Source organism: Mixophyes fleayi, chromosome 1 (genome assembly GCF_038048845.1).
Source record: "Mixophyes fleayi isolate aMixFle1 chromosome 1, aMixFle1.hap1, whole genome shotgun sequence".
Taxonomy (NCBI): domain Eukaryota; kingdom Metazoa; phylum Chordata; class Amphibia; order Anura; family Limnodynastidae; genus Mixophyes; species Mixophyes fleayi.
In genome coordinates this window covers 395,870,947-395,893,245 of record NC_134402.1, presented here as the reverse complement: position 1 = coordinate 395,893,245, position 22,299 = coordinate 395,870,947, and the positions used below count along the sequence as shown (strand labels likewise).

Below are 22,299 nucleotides of genomic sequence, written 5' to 3'. Positions count from 1 at the left end.
ACCTATGCTAGTTCTAGCTAGTAATTAATTAGCTGGCTCCTGAGGCTGATTGTCAGCCCTGTCCTCCTCTGTCCTGATGGCTCTTAGTACTATTTAAGGCAGTGAGGTCTGAGCCTCACTGCCGGTTATAGCGTCCTGTCTCCAGTACTGCTGCCTGCTCCTGTTCTATTGTTTGGTGTGGAACCTGTGATTGATTACCCGTGTATGACCTTTGCCTGTCCCTGGATTCTTAACCTGTGCTAGTGACCCTGACCTATCGCTTGTCCCTGGATTCTGAACCTGTGCTAGTGACCCTGACATATCGCCTGTCCCTGGATTCTGAACGTGTGCCTGTGACCTTGACCCTTTTGCCTGTGCCTGACATCCTCTCTGGTGCTCTGTCCAGTCCGCTGACCTCTAGCCTGCCACTATACCGTGCGCTACCTCCTGTACCTGTGCGCTGCCGTGTTAGCATAAACTCATACTACTCTGAGCATAAAACCTGGGGGCACCCGAGTACCTGTGAGCATAACCAGTCTCTACAGGAAAGGCGGCTGCTAAAGGTGAAGACCTCTTCTACCTGTTCTATGAGTTTATGCCGCACTGGTGGCGATAGCACCAATGTGATATCCTTAACAATTTTACCATCGATTTTAAAAAAAGAAAAACGTCCTGATCAGCATACCGATTCCTGTGTACTGTTACACATGCCTTTCCCCATTCCTGCGCCGCGATCGCTGAAGCCTCGGCTCTCACTTCCGGGTATCGGCTGTGTCACGTGATCGCGCAGCGGGGCGGGGAATTCAAATCAGCCTTCCATTTAAGCCTCGCTATGACGCTTGGGCAGCTCAGTACCTTGATCTGGGCTTTGTAGTCCTTCTGTGTACCAGTTTACTGTTTTGACCTTTCCTGCTCTCCTACCCCTGTGTACCAGACCCAGCTTACCTGACCACGATCCTGCTCTCTCATCTGTGTACCAGACCCGGCTTACCTGACCACGATTATGCTGTCTCAACTGTGTACCAGATCCGGCTTACCTGACCACGATTCTGCTGTCTCAACTGTGTACCAGTTCCGGTTTACCTGACCACGATTCTGCTGTCTCACCTGTGTATCAGACCCAGCTTACCTGAACACGATTCTGCTGTTTCACCTGTGTACCAGTTTCCGGCTTACCTGACCTTGGACATCTCCCTCAGCCTTACCTCTAGAGGCAGACCTGCGGACCTCTGCAGCTAAGCCCATCCCACCTTGCGGCAGTTCTTGGTGAACACCAGGTGGTTCGTTAGACTCCGCACCACAGGCCAACCGGCGCTAATCTAGAGTGGGGCAAGTATCCCATCAATTCTGTTACAGTTTGCTCTGACCATTGGATACTGGGGGGACCCTTCTCCTAGGGATTTTTACTTCAGCACCTGTTGGGACGGGTGGAGAAACAGGAGTCTAATCAGTAGGAGCTACTTAAATTTCTACAAGGGCTGTCAGCCTCGAATGGACACCTTGCAGGCTACCGTAGTAGCATCCGGAGTTGCAGCATCTCCTCAGAGGCTCCCACTGCCTCCAGCTCGCTTGTACAGAAGGCTTCTTCTCTGCGCATTCCTAACCCACCTACATTTCATGCAGATCCTAAGTTATGCAGAGGGTTCCTTAACCAATGCACAATACAATTTGAACTTCTCTCTGGCAGCTTCCTGTCTGAGAAAACTAAAGTAGCGTATATCATCTCCCTTTTGTCAGGTCAGGCCTTAGCCTGGGCATCGCCTCTCTGGGAGAGAAATGACCCATTACTACATAGTTACACCAATTTTCTCTCCACCTTTAAGAAGGTATTTGACGAGCCAGGCTGGGTACCCAACGCTGCTACTGGAATACTTTGTCTCCATCAAGGAAGTCTCTCCGTGGGGCAATATGCTATTCAGTTTAGAACAGTGGCCTCAGAGCTTCGGTGGAATAATTAAGCCTTGATAGCTACTTTTTGGCAGGGTCTTTCAGACCATATAAAAGATGAATTGCTCTCTCAAGAGCTTCCCACCTCCCTGGATGAATTAATCTCCTTGTGTATCAAGGTAGATCTTCACTTCAAGGAATGAAGTTTGGAGAAAGAACAGTATCGACGTGGTCCCTATCGACTGGCTCCCAGTTTTCAGACATCTATTTAGACTCCGTAGGAACACATGCAGCTTGGGAGGACTCGCCTTTCGTCCAAGGAGAGAGGAAGGAGATTTAAGAACAGGTTATGTCTGCATTGCGGTGAAGGGGGCCATCTCTTAGGAACCTGTCCCAGGTGCCCGGGGAATTGACAGAGCCTAACGTCGAGTAGAGAGGCTATGTTAGGTCCCTCTTTTCATATCCTTTCTTCTTCCTGTAATAAGGATATCCTTGTCGTTTCCTGCAAGGTTGTGGTGGGTTCTATTTCCTACCCTGTTCCTGCTTTGCTGCATTCCGGAGCCGCCGGCAATTTAATTTCCCTAGCCATCGTTTCTCAACTAGCTATTTCTACTTGGCCTTGGGAGATATCAATCTCTCTTACAGCCATCGATGGAGGGAGAATTACTGGAGGACTCATCCAACATAGGACTATGCCCCTCACACTCAGGATTTTAGCGCTACATAGTGAGACTATTTCCCTTCTAGTAATTCCCAAAGCCGTCAACTCTCTTATTCTTGGTCTCCCTTGGCTTCATCTTCACTCCCCTGAAGTGGACTGGCGTTCTGGTGACATCCTATCTTGGAGTTCTCTTGTCACACCAATTGTTTAACCAAGATGGTTCCCATTCTTCCTGAGATCAGTGCTCAACTTAGTGATCCCCAATTACTGCCTACCCAATATCGGAGTTTTGCAGATTTCTTCTGTGAACAAAAGGCTACTAAACTTCCGCCCCATAGAGATTGGGATCATGCTATCAATCTACAGCCTGGTAAGCCCATTCCTCGAGGACGTGTCTTTCCATTATCTATTCCAGAGACTAATGCGGAGTCCGAATACGTCCAGGATAACATTAAGAGAGGATTCATACGAAAGTCATCTTCCCCGGCAGGCGCGGGGCTCTTATTTGTGAAGAAAAAGGACGGGGGCCTCCGTCCTTGTATTGATTACAGAGCTATCAATTCCATTACTGTAACGAACAGGTATCCTTTGCCCTTGATCTCTGAACTTTTTGACCGAATTAAGGATGCTACCATTTTCTCCAAGTTGGACCTTAGGCTTATAACCTAATTAGAATAAAAGAGGGGGACGAATGGGAGACAGCATTTAACACTCGTGATGGACACTTCGAGTAACTTGTCATGCCATTTGGGTTATGTAATGCCCCTGCAGTATTCCAGAATTTCATGAATGAAATCTTCCAAGACCTCCTTTATCATTTCATGGTGGTCTACTTAGATGACATCCTTATTTTTTCTCCAGATTTACAGTCACATCGTAAACATGTAAACGAGGTTCTGAGTAGATTGAGGAGATATCAACTATTCTGTAAACTCAAGAAGTGTGTCTTTGAGCAAAGAAGATTACCTTTCCTACTTTTCCTTTCCTTATATTATTTCAGAGACCGGACTTCAAATAGACCTGTCCAAACTCAAGGCCATCTTGGATTGGCCACAACCACCCGGCCTTAAAGTCACTCAATGGTTTTTCTAATTATTACTGACAATTCATCAAGGCATACTCCTCATTAGTATACCCTATCACAACTCTCACACACAAGTTCGCCAATCCCAGACTTTGGACTTCAGAGGCAATCAAAGCCTTTAAGAGACTCAAGACCTTATTCTCTTCAGCTCCCATCCTTCAACAACCTGACTGTCAACGACCTTTTTTCGCAGAGATGGACACATCCTTCACCTCTGTTGGGGTCGGAGCTGTACTGTCTCAAAGAGATCTTGATGGTAGACTCCATCCCTGTGGGGTTTTTACTCGCTGTTTTTTACCTGCTGAGGAGAATTATGGAATTGGCGATAAGGAGCTGTTAGCTATCAAGCTGGCCCTTTCTGAGTGGAGACATTTGCTTGAGGGTGCTCAATTTCCGGTAACAGTATACACCGGCCACAAAAACTTGTTATATTTAGGATCAGCACATTGCTTGAACCCTCGTCAGGCCAGATGGGCGATATTCTTTTCCCGCTTTAATATTAACATTACCTTTCGTCCAGGCTCTAACAATTCCAAAGCGGATGCCCTTTCTTGTTCATTTGATGCTTCTGATACTGAGTCTTCGGAGAAAAACAAGTTAATCTTGTATCCCAGCTGTGTGTTGGCACTTCTCTAACTGGAAGAGGTTGTCCTCCTGGTAAAATCTTTGTGGGAACACACCTACGTGCCAAATTATTACGTTGGGCTCATGCCTCCCTCTTCTCTGGATATGCGGGCATTCAGAAGACCTGGGAGCTAATTTCCCGAAAATACTGGTGGCCCTCCATGAGTATGGATGTTAAAGCCTTCGTCTCAGCATGTTCAATATGTGCCCAGCACCAAATTCCCAGGAAAAACCCGGTTGGCCCTCTCACCCCGTTACCAATTCCTGATATTCTGTGGTCCCATATATCAATGGATTTTATCACAGACCTCTCCGTTTCTAAGGAATGTACCGTTATTTAGGTTGCTACTGACCGTTTTTCTAAAGTAGCACACTTTTTTCCCCTCATGGGTCTTCCCTCATCACCCCTTTTGACTGATCTCTTTATTAGAGAGATTTTCCGGCTCTATGGTTGTCCTATGCACATAGTTTCTGATCGGGGATCTCAATTTGTTTCTAGATTCTGGAGAGCCTTTTGCCATAAACTAGGAACAAAACTTGACCTTTCTTCTGCATACCATCCCCAGACTAATGGATTGACCGAAAGAACTTTTATGTCTCTGCCAATCAAGACAGTTGGGTCGATCTGCTTCCCTGGGCAGAGTTTGCTCACAACTATCATTACCATGAAGCAGCTTCCACCTCTCCCTTCTTTATCTTGTATGGTTGCCATCCCAGACTACCAGCCTTCTCTGCTCTTCCTCAGTCAGAGGTTCCAGTGGTAGATTCTCTCTTTCGCAGCTTTTCAACCATCTGGGATTTAGTGAAGACCAGTTTGAGGAGATCCGCTATCTGTGCCAAGAAGGTGTATGACAAAAAGAGGAGGGCAGTTGCTCGTCTCACTCTAGGGGATAAGGTGTGGCTGTCTACTCAGAACATTCGCTTTAAAGTTCCTAGCAAGAAATTGTCTCCTAGATTTATTGGTCCCTTTGAAATTTCCGAGATCATCAATCCTGTGGCTTTCAGATTAAAGCTTTCTTCCTCTTTACGCATCCCAAATGTTTTTCATGTCTCTCTCCTTAAACCTGTGGTTACCAATCAATTGTTCACTACTGAGAGACCTCCGCCCAATGTGGTTCAAGAACAGCCGGAATATGAAGTAAAATTCTGGATTCCCGTCATTCCAGAGGAGTTCTACAGTTCTTAGTGGACTGGAAAGGTTATGTTCCTGAGGAGTGTTCATGGGTTTCTGCCTCTGATTTACATGCTCCTCGTCTTCTGAAAACTTTCCATAGGAAATTTCCCACCAAACCCTTTTAGGTGTCCGGAGTCCACCTTTTTGGTAGGGGATACTGTTACACTTACCTCTCCCAGTTCCTGCACCGCGATCGCCGCAGCCCCGGCTTTCACTTCCGGGTATTGGCCGTGTCACGTGATCACGCGGCGGGGAATTCAAATCAGCCTTCCATTGAAACCTCGCTCTGACGCTTGGGCGGCATTAGAGCATCTTTCAGCGTTCCTGACTCAGTACCTTGATCTGAACTTTGTAGTCCTCCTGTGTACCAGTTTGCTGTTTTGACCCTTCCTGCTCTCCTACCCCTGTGTACCAGACCCGGCTTACCTGACCACGATTCTGCTGTTTCACCTGTGTACCAGTATCCGGCTTACTTGACCTTAGACATCTCCCTCAGCCTTACCTCTAGATGCATTAGACTCCGCACCACAGGTCAGCCAGCGCTAATCTAGAGTGAGGAAAGTATCCCATCAATTATGTTACATGTACTCACTAAACACATTTTACAAGATTTACCTTTAGATCTCTGCTCTTCATCTGTCAAAACTATCACACTCCATAGAGATATATGGACTCTGCCGCTCGTGAGTGCATACACACTGCATAATTGGAATGACATTGTTCCATCAGTGAACTAGATTTTTAGTCCGGTTTAAAAATCAAATGAAATGATATGATGAGCTTTAGAACAATAATCGTTCATCATTCGTACACACTAATGTGACATCAGGTTTGTTTATCGTTGGATTGGTCCGATAATCGTCTGAAAACACTGTAGTGTGTACCCAACCTTAGTAATAATGAGAAATGCATACCTCCCATCATTTCCCCTTTTTGAATCAGAACACTACTTGAAAAGGAGGTGCTGTAGTGTCCAGCTGGACCATTGTTGCCTCACATTGGGGGTGTGGTATGTTCCTGGGGAGAGTGTTTAGGGCTTCTGAAACACTAGGCTGTCCCCAGCGCTCCTCCCCTTCCCTGCCTTCCCTGAACACACATCTTCATTGCTGTGTGTAAAGTGGTAGTAAGCTGGACATACCTTCCAACTGGAGAAAACTCCTGTCTGTAGGGACAGTGGGACAGTGCCCTAGAAAAGTTGGGAGTCAAGTACATAATGCCCGTATCCGAAAATGCTAAAAATAGTTTCACAACATTTAAAATGAATCAATTAATTAATTTCAGGATTCTAAGTGACATCCCAATTACCGTATTTTTCAGATCAATGTTTTCTTGAGTTTGTGAAGTTCTGTGAATGTTTTGCCTGGTAGTCTGTTGGTGACATTATGTGCAGAGGTTTATATAGCCATCCATTAGTTGTCTACTGTTCAATATAATTTATATTTAACATGTGCAAATATACTTGTACAGTATAAGTTTGTTTATATTACATTACACGATGCATACCATCCAATGAGTCATTTCCACAGTGTTACTATATTCAGCTTCTGATTTCCCCACCTATAACTGCAATATCTTGGCCAAATTAAATGTTTTTTAGTACCTATGTTTTTAACATAAAGTAATGAATAGAGCCCGGGCTTTTACAGTTGAAAAATATGTGGAAGCCCAGGATCAGAATAAAACTGTTAAATGTTTCAGTCTGACATGTATGCAGTGTACAGAGTGCCTTACAGCACATAGACAAATGATGATGATCAGCAAATGTAAACACAGTAGTAGGAATGTCCCAAGAGCTTACAATATAAAGGAATATTGGGACACAGACATAGAAAAATAGAAAAAAGGGGGGATGTTTGAGTGTTAGTGATATTCAATGATAGAGGTTGATAGATATAATCCCACTGGTAAGATGTATGAGTGCTAAAATAATGAATTTCTGTAAATCAATATATAAATATATATATAAAACCCCTGTGTGCAATAGAGACTGACCTCTGAGATTTGTTATAACCAGCACTATTACTTATCACTTCTTTCAGTACAGAGTAAACCAAAGTCTTAACTTGACATGCAGTTGTCTGTGATGATCTCTGTAACACGTTACCATTTTTCACAGCCTGTTTCTATGCTCAAGTCATCTGAGCCGGTAAGAATCAGATCACAGTCTCCATAAACTGTGGGCTGTACCAATATTGTGTTGTTGTCAAGTTACAGCCCATCAAGCATGGTAGTGCTCTATTGGTGTCATTGCATGATATTTTGTCTTTCTTGCCATACACTGCTAATGCATGCACACATCTCTGCACCTGCAACAGGTCATTCTGCAGTGTCACCGTTGTTGATTTGTGAGTTGCCAAAGTGCTCCGCAGCGTTGGATAGTGGGTGCACACAAAACTGAGAAATACAAGGTAGATAAAATCAGTTTAGCCATTAAAGGTGTAGTCTACCTACATAAGATAGTGAGGCATGGGTAGCTATATGAAGGGAGCTTGCTCCTCTTTCTGCTACACATAGACCCTGACATCCTTCAGTCCTCCAGCCTGTGAGAACATTGACAGCCTCCTATATCATCTGGCTATTTATAGATTTGAGTCCGTTATTACGCTCACACTTTCAAGTCGGGAGACCTTGATTATATATGTTCACAGTATATTCATAGTAGGAGCAGGGTGCCCATTAGTCTCAATTTTTCAATGGGGTGAGGTCAGGAGTAGATATTTCCACAGTAACGTAAGGTCTACTGGCTATTCCACTGAGCTGAACCCAACAATTTCTGGCCACAGTGAAACTGTGTCTCAAGTTTTCTACGTTAATTGCATTGGGGATATGTTTTTTTTCAAAGAACATCACAGTCTGATATTCTTGGGCCTGATTCATTAAGGATCTTAACTTGAGAAACTTCTTATTTCAGTCTCCTGGGCAAAACCATGTTACAATGCAAGGGGTGCAAATTAGTATTCTGTTTTGCACATAAGTTAAATACTGTCTGTTTTTTTCATGTAGCACACAAATATCAACTTTACATTTCAGTGTACAAATAAGCTATCAAGTATTTGTGTCCTACATGAAAAAACAGTCAGTATTTAACTGACAGAATACTAATTTGCACCCCTTGCATTGTAACATGGTTTTGTCCAGGAGACTGAAATAAGAAGTTTCTCAAGTTAAGATCCTTAATGAATCAGGCCCCTTGTTACCACAATTACATGTCCCTACACAATCTGGCTCAATAAACAGTGATGCTTCCATGCAAAAACAAATTCATCTTTAAATACTTGGGGGAAAAAGTAGGGATAAAACACACATTCTTGAACGGCAATGAATTATGTTAGCATTTAAGTGGGAACAGTATAATGAAGTGCTGTTAGAGAATCAGCATAGTCACTCCCTTAAAGTCAGCCCATCGTCTACACAGTTGTATGCCTCCGCTGTGTGTAGACACAGATACACTTTAATATCATCATTAGAAAGTTGCATAGAAATTAATTTGAACATTTGAATTACTAAGCAGAATGTTATTTTCTTTAATGAATGCTGAAGATAGACTTCCCAGATCGTGCTTTAGGAAATGGACCCCAGTGGATGCTGTGCAAGGATTGAGGAGATCTGTAATGCTCCAAGAAAGGTCTATCTCCTGTATATTGGCAACTGGACTCAAGATGATATTAATGGTAATAGTTGCTAATAGAAGCTAGTGTAAGGAAATCATCCCCCAAAAATGTAAAAATTATATATGTCTATACTTTATAATGCAGACAGAAGTACCTGCAGTTAATGCCCAGTGGTTGTCGATAACCGTGGTCACATCAAAAGCCAAATCTCTGGTAGCCAAGTAGTCAGGATAATATCAAGTACTCAAGTTAGAACAAAAAACCTCGTCTTAGTGGTTATTGAATGCAAGGTAACTTTGTTCAACACACACAGGGTTAAGGACATAGATGCTGGAAGGTCAATGGTAGGGACGATTGAAACAGTCCAAGGGTCTGGTACAAAGGAAGACAGCAGGAGCAGGTATAACTCTAGACTCCGGTGAACAGGCACACAATAATTGCACACAATACTTGGGGTGCTCAGTGTGCCGGGTTGATAGTTGAGGAGCACCTGGTGCCAATGATGACACCAAAACCGAGTGAACAAAAAGGACTTCTGTGCATGCAGGCACTGTCTGCAGGTATTGGTTTGGTTCGGAAATGTAACCAAATGCCATCTACCGGAATCAGTGCTCCATGTGATAGCAGCATGTCTGTAGTAGTTAACCCTGATACAAACCTCACAGTCTATAAATAAAACACTTAACACCTGGGGGTAAATGTATCAATCTGCGGGTTCTTCAACACCCGCGTGTTCAGCCTCTTCCGCGATTAAATTTCAAGCGGCGCTGCATTGTAAAGGGAAGTTAACCCTTTACAATGCAGCGCCGCTTGAAATTTAATCGCGGAAGAGGCTGAACACGCGGGTGTTGAAGAACCCGCAGATTGATACATTTACCCCCTGGACTTCAAAAAGAACCACAATATATATATATATATATATATATATATATATATATATATATATATATATGCACCTATTTACTTTGATAAATATGAATGGTCAGTAAAAAGTTCTTAAATCCAGATAATAATGGTGATGATAATGCTGGTTTGATTCTCCTAAAATAGTAGAAGTGTCAGAACAATTATTAGTGCTGGATCCTTAGGATAATTAAATTGAGTAAATAATATCCTAGATTATGAGAGCCGAATCCGTGGCCAAATTGATGTGAATAGTCCGTGATGTACAAATAGAAAGCGTCTCTTACCACATTCCTGGAGATAGAGTAGAATTAAATTACACCGTTTCATGTATATTATAGTACCACCACACTGGCCCTCCGGAGCCGTCCACTGTGTGTAATGTGAAAGGGCTCCCCCTAACACACCTGTTCCTATAATAAGTTCCCAGTCCTTCTCAGGCTCTGTATACCTGGCAGCCTGTCTCTTCAGCAGCCGGCTGCAAAAACCAAGGATGAAGTCCACAGCACAGTCCTCGCTTCTCCCTTAGTGAAGTGGTGATCACAGCAAATAATTTTTTTATGGGAAACCCGACGCGTTTCATTGCCATCAGGGAATTTCCTCAGAGACGTTATCTCATTGATGTCACTGGATCTCAGCCAATGGATAGGCTGCATAATGATTCAGCTAATAATATGCATACATCCACTGTGTGTAGGTGACAGGTCCGTTTTCAGAGTGGCTTTTACTGAAGCATTTTTAAGTTTAGGGAATTCAGCGCTGATATGCTGCATTTTCCTTTACATAGCGCTGAGTGTGTATCACACAAGCAGTAATAAACTCTATGGAAGCAGCCGACATAGTTCACAGAGCGTTTCTATACATGCGGTTACTCTGCCTCTGCTGAGTACTTTTGCCTAAAATATGTAGGAACAAGTGTCCATGTGCCCTTAGCCATAGCCATACTGGTACTCACTGAGAGACCTATGAGGCCACCAACTGGACAGTATGGACACAGTACACAGTGTGTATGAAGGGACAGTATAGATTTACTAAACTGTGGGTTTGAAAAAGTGGAGATGTTGCCTATAGGAACCAATAAGATTCTAGTTATCATTTATTTAGTACATTCTACAAAATGACAGCTAGAATCTGATTGGTTGCTATAGGGGACATCTCCACTTTTTCAAACCCGCAGTTTAGTAAATATACCCCTTAGTCTTTGTGTGCGGAGTCTATCACAGACCTGATGTGCTTGTTCTTTTCTGTACATTCTTGCATGATTTTCCTTCAGCCAGAGGGTCTCGCCAAGTATTGGCCTATAACAACATATTCAGGGTAAATAAGTGTTTTTAGACATTTGCGGCATTCAAACTTATTAATCAGAGTAGAGAAAAAATTGAACATCTAGTTTTGATTGACATTCTGCACACAATTTTAATATTACAGTCTACTCATGAATTAAATTCATATTCTATTTTTATTTTTAAATATATTCAGTTACAGTTATGGCTGAAATTCATGCGTTACATATGAGCATATAATTGTGTAGAAAACTGTAATACAAAGTAAACTGATGCTGAAATAACTTACGTCCCCAACTGTTTTCGTTTTGCAAATGTGAAGACATTTGAACTTCTTGATGTATGTTTACAAGTTATAGGAAAAATAATTCTGGTTAAAACTGCAAGTGACACTGGAATGTACAGTCCATTGATTAATACTCATGAAGATCTGTGCTGCTGAGGACCCACAGACTGTCCTTACTCATCCCTGCAGCAAAGTAAATGAGAAATGTATTTATGTTCTTTATTTCCTTAAATGCCCTGAATACGGAATAGGCCTAAACAAGGAGAGAGATCCCTCTGGCAGCTGTGCTGCTCCTTGGAAGACAAAAAAAGATAATTAAACTTTATTTTGTTTGCAGACACTGATAATAAAGAAGAATTGGAAGCGATCAAGTAAGGTAATTTGTGGCACATAAGGTTCATTTCAACATTTGCCAGTGTAATTAAAAAAAAATATCTAGCACAATGGTTATTTGTTTGTCCCTCGCCACGAATGTGCATGTTTTCCAATTCTCCTAAACCATGATCAGTAGCACATACGGATCTAATTAGTACATCCGACTGAAGATCATGAAAACACACATTAAGAGGAGGGTTACTTCATCAGAACCACTGAGACTAAGCTCACTCTGACACAAGCAGATTGTATATGCCGGGGTCTAACAAGGTAGACCCTGCGGCCACACAATATATGCACATGTCTGTCAGCAGAGACAGCCGGGAAGAGGACGCTGCCTGTTCACTTTGTGTTTAAAACACAATCAGAGCGGCCAGGTCGGATTCTCTGTCTGCCTCTCAGCCAACAGGCTCATGTATGTGGTACATACATCTATTGCCCCCATCTGGAGCCGCTATTGCACATGTCTGCATTTGGTTAGGCAATTTGTATACTTTCAATCAAACTGTACCATATGTGGCCTCACAAATGATCATTCTAAGAAATTAAATTCTGATTCACACGTGTGAAGCGGTCCGGTCACATACAAGTGTATATAAATGCGGAATCCCTGATTGGATATGGCATGTGTGACACTCCTTTTGTCTTGCTGGTCATCACCATTTGTTGTTAACATCTTACTAAAAACAGTTTAAGTAAATAATTCATGCTGAAAATAAAACAATAGAGCGAGTTGAAAACCTATTTTGACAGTTTCAATTCTAGTGCAAATCAGCTTGACAAGATGGAGAGATTGGAACTTGTGAGTATTCTTAATCAGAGATGGAGATGCAGAGAGATGAGTTGAGAGTTATGACAGAGCAGGTGTTGACCATGAGAATGGAACCTATGTGATCCCAAGAAGTAGGAGAATCTGAATTGTAAGGATGGAATGATGAATATATGATACTGCATTTACAGATCATTGTCATAGTTTATTGATAAGCTGCCACAGAATCTGAGCTCCGTACAATCAAATGTACATATGTGATTAAGTGTTTATTATGCAGTGTATTGTTTAAGTGAAGACAGGAAACTGTGTGTTGAGAATTCAAATACATATATCGTATTTATTCAATAAGATGACCCGGTGCCCATTATTTTTGTCAGTTATGTCTGTGCACCAGTGTTTCACCTTTAGTCATATCTGCCCACTACTCCCTGAATTTTGGGTAGTCCTCCTGGACTCCCGTAAGAGTAGGGAACAAACCTCCCGGATCCTTGTGGCGGGGGGGGGGGGGGGCGTGGTGATATCACTGCGTCACCATATTCCCGCCCCTAGTATTAAATGACAAAGTTCACGGTATTGAATGCCATGAATGTTGCAACGACTTCAGTATGCCCACTCCTACCCCCTGTCACATGACCTGTCCTCAGATTTAAAAAGCTGCCAAGTGTTGGTTACATATAGATAAAAAGATAAAAAAGTGTTTCTTTAACAAATAAAAGAAAATACACAAAAAAAGACAAACAATAGCAGTGCAAGTAATGATATGTTATCTTTATGTAAAGGCAACGTAACAGAATGATTTTGTTGTTATCATTGTGGAATCGATATTTCTGCAGGAGAGTTCATTTAAACATGCACCACAAAGAACTGGGATGCGTTGTCCTTTCTCATTTTGTCCAAGCATTGGTGCCACTAATGGCTTGTGTCTGGTGAGAACTTATTTCTCCTGACACTCTGATAACGTAGGACAGTATTTATTGCTGAAATGAAAAGAATAAATAGCAGGCTAGTGGATGGTGAAAAAGTAATTGCCGTTCATCTCTGGTTTAGTCTGTAGCAAATGTCTGTAACAAATGTGTTATAATTCTGAAACCATATATCTTCCTGCCACCCCAGACGAAGAAAGAATGTGATCATTTCTGAAAGTTAATGTGCTAGGTTATAAAGCCATTTATACACTTAATAATCCAGGTCTCGGTTGGAGCCAAGGCATCCTTTACATATACATTGTTTTACAAATAAATATGTACAGCAGTTTGACTAGAGTGGATATGACAATCCGCTCTGTAAAAATAATGTTGTAGCTGCATTTGGTGCACTTGCTGGAATGTTGGAGTGAAATATAAATGACCTTTCCGATAGTGGTTTTGGATGGCTTAAAGATATATTTGTTTCTAAAACATTAGTGTTTTAAAGCATCAACTATGAACTTGTCTAGCTGGCTGTGTGATCAACATATCTGTAATGACCATTTTAGTCCTCTCCCTAAACCAGTGACAGAGGCAATCTTTCTTCTTAAGCTGCAGAAATCTGTCTCCTTTACACAAACTACCAATTTATGTTTTTATGGCTTTTTCCACCTTCAAACAATTTTATTAGTTTGCACGAGTCCCCTGTAACCTTTACTTACTGCAGTGCTTAATCTTTCAGGTTTCTTCCATGGGCCTTATTTAGGAAATACTGCAAATCAGTTTGGTTTTGTACTGTAACACCTACATCATCCACACTCTCTGGTCAGGAGACGCCACTGTAAGCTAGAGTGGCACCTATGTTCAGGGCTATCTTAACAACATTATGGGCCCCTGGGCAAAGCAGTGCATCAGGGCCCTATATATATATATATATAATGTGTATATAATGCCCCTATATATATATACATATATATATATATATATATATATATATATATATATATATATATATATATACATATATATATCACTTTTTTTTTTCAAATCCCCCTTGACTTACCTTTTAATCGCACTGTTCTTTGAGTCGAATCCTCTTCTATTCTTCGCCGCTGTCCTGCGCTCCTCCGTGCTGTACTCGCAGTGAATGCCGGGCGTGATGACATCATCACACCTGACATTCACTGCGAGCGCAGCACGGAAGAGGGGACCAGGGAGGGAGCCGGATTGCCACCTGACCTGAATGGTCAGGTGACCGCAAAAAGTAAGTTTGTTTTTTTTGTTTTGTTTTTTTGTTATATAGGAGACCTGCCTCGGGCCCCCTTGTCCGCTGGGCCCCCGGGCACCTGCCCAATGTGCCCAGTCGGAAAGACGGCCCTGCCTATGCTAGCTGGGCGACAGGAAAAAAAGCACACTTTGCAAAATTGTAAACATTATATCAAAAGCCAAACTCTTACCACTTTAGAACCACCCCTTTTATTGCATTAAAGTTTTAAGTTTAACAAACTGGGATAGCCCATATATCCTTTTCTGTATTCATGAGGGGGTTAATCAACCTACTTTTTTTCGGTTACCGCAGTCCCCATAGAACTTTATGACTGCAATGTTAGTGATTGACCAAGCAATGAAAAGCATTGTTTTTCATTGTAAACTAACATTATCTAAGGATGGCATTAGCTTACCTGTCCTTATGGGGTCCAGTGAAGCCAGGAAAGGCTTTGCTTGATCCCCCGCCGGGTCAAATCATATATGAATGGACGGACTTTATACACGCTTGCGCGTTTCACATTCTCCATTCCCCGGCAGCGAAAGAGCAAAGGCAGTTTGTCGGAAATGGGGGGGCTTCATTGTGGCTCCATGTTCAGCCCCAGAATAGTAAATAGAAGCAGCACTACATTATGTATCGCTGCGATTTGCAGTGATACATAATGAGTGTTATTGCTGCACAATAGTAAATAGAATGAATAAAAACATTTAAAAATATTTTTTTACATTGGGAAAAGTCTGCCCAAAAAAGCATCCCTTTAAAAATATAACACCTAATCATCGCTGGCTCAGAGGTGCAAAAATTCCTCTATTTTTGTGGAGGGGAAATGGCCGTATCCACTTGACACCTGTTTCTCATTCTAATAATATCGCTCCACAAAAGAACATCTAGCTTTTGCAATTGCACTTAGACACTACACAGATGAACTGTGCTCTGTTCTCTGTATACAACTGTAAGTATAGATTCTGTGTCATATTTCATATTGAAAATAAACATCTTCCTTGAAAATAACAAATTGAAAATTAAAAGCTTTGGTTAAAAGATAAAAGCAAGGTGGTCTGGCTTAGTATGGGGTAGGATGCACTCTCCCACACAATCCATGTAAATATCCTACCTTTATCCATCGCCTCTATTGCTACAGTGTCCCTTACCCTACCCCCTATTCTCCAGCTTACTGGACATCCGTTCTGTGGTGCCCTGTGTGTTAGGTTGTTGTCCTGTGCCAGCATTGTCCGTTCTCTCTGTCTGGTCCCTCTGGTGACCGAAGCAACCTGTGGAGTGGTGCACCCTGCTGTACCCCTGTGCGAAGGGGATTGCTGGGAGTCGCGGCTGTGGCTCATCCTTCTGCAGACAGTTTACTGTCCCCAGCCACGTGGTGCCGCCATTGCTATAAAGAGAGTGAGAGCCTCGGGAAGCTACAGTCTGCAGCCTGACTGGATCGGAGCTACAGGCAGGCAATCCTTAACCCTATCTGATCACCACTGACGATGAAATAGACCATTCAATCACAGGGCGGGAAAGGGTAGGATACTTTGTCCCACACAGACCTGCTGTCTATAATTAACTGGCACAATACCTACTAATGCTCAGATATCACAGCTACCATCACTCTTTCCCTGGAGTATCAAATTTCTGGACAGGGTAGAATACAGTGGAGCCTCTGCTGCCTTTACTGACGTCCCTTCTTTTTGGACATTACTCTGATTCTTTGATAACCTGCCCACCATGTACAGAGCTCCCAGGCACTCAATGATTAAGCTAGTGCCATCTCGCCACCTATGAATACTGGACTCCTTTATAGCCTTCAGTGACATTATCAGGGACACTTTATACTGCTGGCTGTTGAAGCACTGGACTGACGCCACATCTCAATTATACTTTTGTGGCTTTTTCTATATCGCTGTGTTGTTAGTGATTGGTACTTCCTGCAGCTACTCTACTCACTTTCTGTTAAACGACTTCACACTCCTGGTGCTGTGCATATTGCACAGCAATTTCTCTCTGATTCGCGTCTCTCATTTGCAACATGAATCTGAACAGTCTTGTTTTCCTGGGGAAACTTGTGTGGTGTCTGAAACATGACAATGAGCAAATCAGTTAACGCCACTGCTGTGGCCAATGCACAGGAAAAATGTGTCCGTCAATCCACCACAGTTGCCTCAAATACTGTGTCAGGCTCTGTACGGCCATCCCAATCTTCCTCACAATCTACATCATTGGAATCTTTGGCTCAGGCGGACTCGCTTTCGCTACAACAAGTCCTTCAGGTGATAACCACTTTGGAGAAAAGGGTCATGAACCAAATTAGTAAAGTGCAAGTCAATCTGTCTAATTTGTCACGACCATCAGAAAATGAGAGAGGGTAGGTGAAGCAGACCAGAATTTTGACTTTAGAGGATATCACTGGTCCATTAAATTGAGACATTACCAATTTTAATGTGCAGATGAATACTGTCAAACAGAAGCTATCTAAGGCAAAACAACTTGAGGTTTATTAGACTTTTTGAAATGGTGGAGGGCTCTAACCCTGAAGCTTTCCTAGAGACCTGGCTAATCATGGAATTTGGCTTGAGGCCTTTTCTTCCCATTTCACGTTGGGAAAAGGGCACATCGTATTCCCCTCAACTTGGGGCCCCTGCTCATACCTTTATTGTTAAGCTTCTCCATTATAATGATAGAGACATCTTCCTCAGTCTTACTAGACTGTGAGGCCCACTGAAATTTGATGGCTCTGTGGTTTCTATGTACCTAGACTTTGTCCTAGAAGTTCAAAAAAAGCTGCATACAATTTTTTCAATTAATTCACAGGCTCAAGGAATAACAATTAAAATGTTACACCCAGCAAGGCTCTGAAAGGTGACTGATGGGCGACATCACTTCTTTACTGTTCCTCAGGAGGCCATGGCATGGAAGTCATCTCCCAACCAGGACCTGAGACAGATAGGTATCCTTGTCTAGTGTCATTCTCATAGCTTTATTTTTCAGGATTAATATTAATCTCTGCTATCCTCACACTGGTTGCGTGGATGTATAATATCAATGCGGGAGAGTCTATGCTAAAAGAAAGCTTAAAGTTAGCAAACCGCACTAATCTCTTTTCGGGAGGTTTAATCGCTTTTTTTTTTTGTTAAACGAGTTTTCATTTGGCGGATATTAGTTAAATACTCTAGTTTGCCAACTAGATTTAGGTTTAGATTCAGAGGGTTTTATTTACAGGGATATCAGGAACGCCACTGATATGGATGGGGGTACTGGGAGGGTTGGGGCTGGTATTTTGGGTTGAGTTGAGATGGTTTTGGGTTCATGATATGGAGGTTCAGTACTATTTCTGTACTATTTGTATAATTGTTTTCTGCTGTTTGTCTTCATTTTAATTTCCTTCAGAAAGGAGATCTTTTGGGCTCTTTTGCTGTACAAGGCTACTCTTCTTCTTGGATAGAGCAGAGTCAGTTGGAAGGTTGGGTCCACTTTCTGTAATTTCCTGATTCCAGTCACTTGCCGGACTCATCATGACTGTGAATATTTCTACATGGGGAGGGTTCTAGATGCTTGCCTGGAATGTTACAGGGTTGAATGATAGGGTTAAAAGGTCACTAGTCCTTAGACAGGTCAAAAAATATGATACTGACATAGTCTGTTTAATGGAGACACATCTATGGGAGGCAAGGTTCTTGCCCTAAAAAGTCCTGGGTAGGTTGGGCATTCCATGTTACTCACTCTTGCAATTCCTGGTGGGTGTCGGTGCTGATTAGAAAGCAGCTTCATTTTGTTGTAGAACAAATTCAGGTGGATGCATATGGTAGATACCTGTTTCTGTTAACAGGAATTGACAATGCCTTCCTCTGTTTTTCCCCTTGTACGACGCTACAGACTTCATGTGGTGCCCTATAAATAAAGGTTAATAATAATAATGATAATGTCTCCCTTATTATTATAGCGGTCTTCATTCCCCCTGCATATAATTAAGATATAACAGATAACGGATAAAATAGCTTTGTACACGGATGACATGCCGCTGTTCCTGGCAGATGCTGAGGGCTTCCTTGCTGATGTTCTTGCAACTATTTATGCTTTCGGACATTTCTCAGGCCATTGGTTCAGTTGGAGTGAATCTCATATATTTCCTTTGGGTTGCGCCTCTCCGGCTCCTACTGCCTCCCCTCACCGACTGCAGTGAGTTACTAAATTCAAATACGTTGGTATATGGATTACTGGTGACCCCTTCAAGTATGTATCACTTAATATTGAGTATCACTTAATATTGAACCGGTGAGTTTCTTAAGAATATATCACATTTATGGAGGAAGCTTACTCTTATTGTGACTGGGAGAATAACCCTAATAAAGATGGTTATCCAGCCCAAATATTTATACCCATTACCGCATTCTCCGATTTATATACCTAATAAGATTTTTACTACTATAAATAAATGTGTATGTTCCTTGGTGTGGGGAGAATCAAGTGCTATGGTCAAATTTGTTATAGTTTGTAAGCTGAAGAGTGAAAGGTGCATTGCATTGCTCAACCTTAAAATATATTATTTTGCTAGCCAGCTGGTTGAATGGGTGCATGCAGCTCCTAATGATACTTTGCGCCACTTTCTGAGCAGGCAGACGGGCTCATCTTTACACCCCCTGCAGATTCCCCTTTTTGGTTCCAGATCTTGGTAAGTGGCTCCCATCATAAGACAGGCAGTGATGAACTGGACTGCTTCGCACACTTTATTTGAAGGTATTGAGATTGACCCTGATACCCCAGGAGGTTCAATGGCAATTTTCCTGAGCTGGGAAAGGTGGAATATTCTTCGACTTTGAGCAATCTAGAGATTATGTTAATAGGGCATTATTGTGACAATTAATTTAAGTCTTTTAAACAATTAAAATTGGAATTTAGGATTCCGAACACATTTTACTTTCTATACCTCCATCTGAGACATGAAATTAGTACGCAAATAGCAGATAGGACACCTTGTGTTGGTAAACTCCCCTCTTGACGCCCACCTTCTTAGACTGGGTCAAAACAGGAGAATTACGGTCCACGGACCTCCTTTCCCAGATGATTTCAACTGATAACCAGGACTCCCTTCAAAGTAAATGGATAGGAAATATAGGCCATATCTCTGATGAGGACTGGACACTATTGCTAAAGGCATGAGAGAAGTCACTGCTTGTTTACATTATCAGTAGATTTATTTTTTTACATAGGGACAGTTCCAGCTGCTTGCCCACTTTCATAGGGTCTATTTTACACCGATTAGTCTGCTCAGATTGGGTAGATGGTCTGACTCTAATTGACCAAAATGTAATTCCCCCTCAGTTGCTTTGTGGCATTTGCTTTGGTTGTGACCCATGGTGCATAGATTTTGGGTCTCCATTTGGCAATGTGTGCAGACTACTCTACCCGTTGCCCCCATGTCTGTCCTAGGATTTGTCTCTTTGGTGATACCCTAGAAGACAACTTTAATAAACCAATATTTAAGTAAGTTTTTAATTTACCTTCACTTGTTAAGTAATTGGTAATAGCGTGGAAGTGGCTGGCTGTTGAATCCTCTACAGTACAGCATTGGTTAGTTTTAGTCAATGATACAGTAAACCATGAGAGATTCATGTACACCAGCAGCAAAGCCAGTAAGAAATAGCATGCCATGTGGAGCCATTGGTACAATTCCAAATTCTCCAAACAGTGTCAGAACTCGGTGGACATTTCAATTACGTAGGGGACATCTCTTTTATCCTCTCTAATAAAACTGGTACATGTTTGATTTTCAGTCCTTCCCAGCAAGAGAGCCACACATTAGGAACATATTGCTCACAAGCAGGACTGAATTTACATATGGGCTGAGTGGTCTGCAGTCCAGGGCCTTGTAATCTAGGGGGCCCTCTGGCTCCTGCCAATTTTTTGTTTTTAATTTACAATTCATTTTATTTCATTTGCAAAGATAAAAATCACAGGCACACCTAGGCCAAAATAATGTGTAAGCAGAAATCCATAATTCAGGAACATATTGATGGGAGTGCCGAACACACTTGCCCTTGAATCCTCAATTTTACTATCTAGACCAGTTGCTTAGTAACATGAAGTATAAGTCTATGACTGTATAACAGTTACAGAAGTGTGTACTTGCTGTTTAGTGATTTCCGTGGAGGCTTTAAAGCGACCCATAATCAAATCATAAAGTCAGCTATAAAGCAAAACTAGGTTCAGATCACTGACTCATTAGCCGTGCGTTTTGAGAACAAATGATGATTCTTTCATATTATTGTGAATCACAGTAATATTTAATTTTAACTTTTTGTGAAAATAATATTAAGTAAGCGATATGAAAGTGGTGCTAGTAAATGAAAGCGACAAAAAGAACAGAAGGAAATACTCTAGCGTTTAAAGCCAATCACATCACATGGCTTTGTACTACAGGTAGAAACAGCCCTACATCACAACCTCTCTATCGTTGTCAATAACACTACCATCTCCTCTGTCACCCAACTCCGATGCCTAGGTATCACTCTTGACTCCTCTCTCTCCTTCGCCCCCCACATCCAATCCCTTGCCCAAGCCTGTCGCTTCCAACTGCGCAACATCGCCCGCATCCGGCCCTTCCTCTCTCAAGATGCCACCAAAACAATCATCCACTCTCATCTCCCGCCTCGATTACTGCAACCTTCTTCTCACTGGCCTCCACCTCTCCCACCTTGCCCCCCTCTGCTCCGTTCTCAATGCGGCTGCTCGACTCATCTTTCTCTCACACCGCTCCTCCTCTACCTCCCCTCTCTACCACGCCCTTCACTGGCTCCCCTTCCCCTACAGGATCTTGTTCAAACTCATCACCACCACTTACAAAGCTCTCTCCTAGTCTACTGCCCCCTATATCTCTAACCTCCTCAACACCTACACTCCGGTCCGCTCCCTGCGCTCGGCCTATGACCGTCGCCTCTCCTCCACTCTGATCACCTCTTCCCACTCTAGAATCCAGGACTTCTCCCGAGCCGCACCCTTACACTGGAATGACCTCCCTCGTTCCATCCGTCTCTCTCCCAACCTGTGCTCCTTCAAACGGACACTTAAAACCCACCTGTTCCTTAAAGCCTACCAACCAGCCACCTAACCCTCATCCACTCTTTTCGTTCTCCCTTTCTCCCCTGGCCCCTTTCTTCTCTCCCCCTGCTTTTGGTTCCCTTTCGTGCCTGTTTTTGTTTCACCCTCCCTTAGGATGTAAGCTCTTATGAGCAGGGCCCCCCCTCCCCTCCTGTCTCCATACCGGTTCTTCTGCTCTGTCTTTACTCCATATGTCTTCCTGGAGTTCTTGAAGCATTGGTACTTTGTGTTTATTGTTCTGTACTTTGTCACCCTGTTTTGTACTACTGTTTGTACTATGTACGGCGCTGCGGAAACCTTGTGGCGCCCAACAAATAAAGGATAATAATAATAATAATAATACATACAGGGCTGAACATTCGTGTTTACAAACAGAAGAAAATCAAGTAGACTACG

General features: G+C 42.5%; 1 protein-coding gene across 5 annotated transcripts in view; it reads left to right on the top strand.

Moving 5' to 3' along the window:
• MCTP1 (multiple C2 and transmembrane domain containing 1) overlaps positions 1 to 22,299 on the top strand; it is a 663,759-nt gene that overhangs the window by 274,280 nt on the left and 367,180 nt on the right. For 4 of the 5 annotated variants that reach the window (XM_075181045.1, XM_075181079.1, XM_075181073.1 and 1 more), the window contains 2 exons: positions 7,526 to 7,555; positions 11,830 to 11,868. The exons of the other annotated variant lie outside the window; for it this stretch is intronic. In XM_075181045.1, the coding sequence (XP_075037146.1) occupies positions 7,526 to 7,555; positions 11,830 to 11,868 (69 nt within the window). The remainder of the gene's footprint in view (positions 1 to 7,525; positions 7,556 to 11,829; positions 11,869 to 22,299) is intronic. 5 annotated transcript variants of the gene reach the window in all.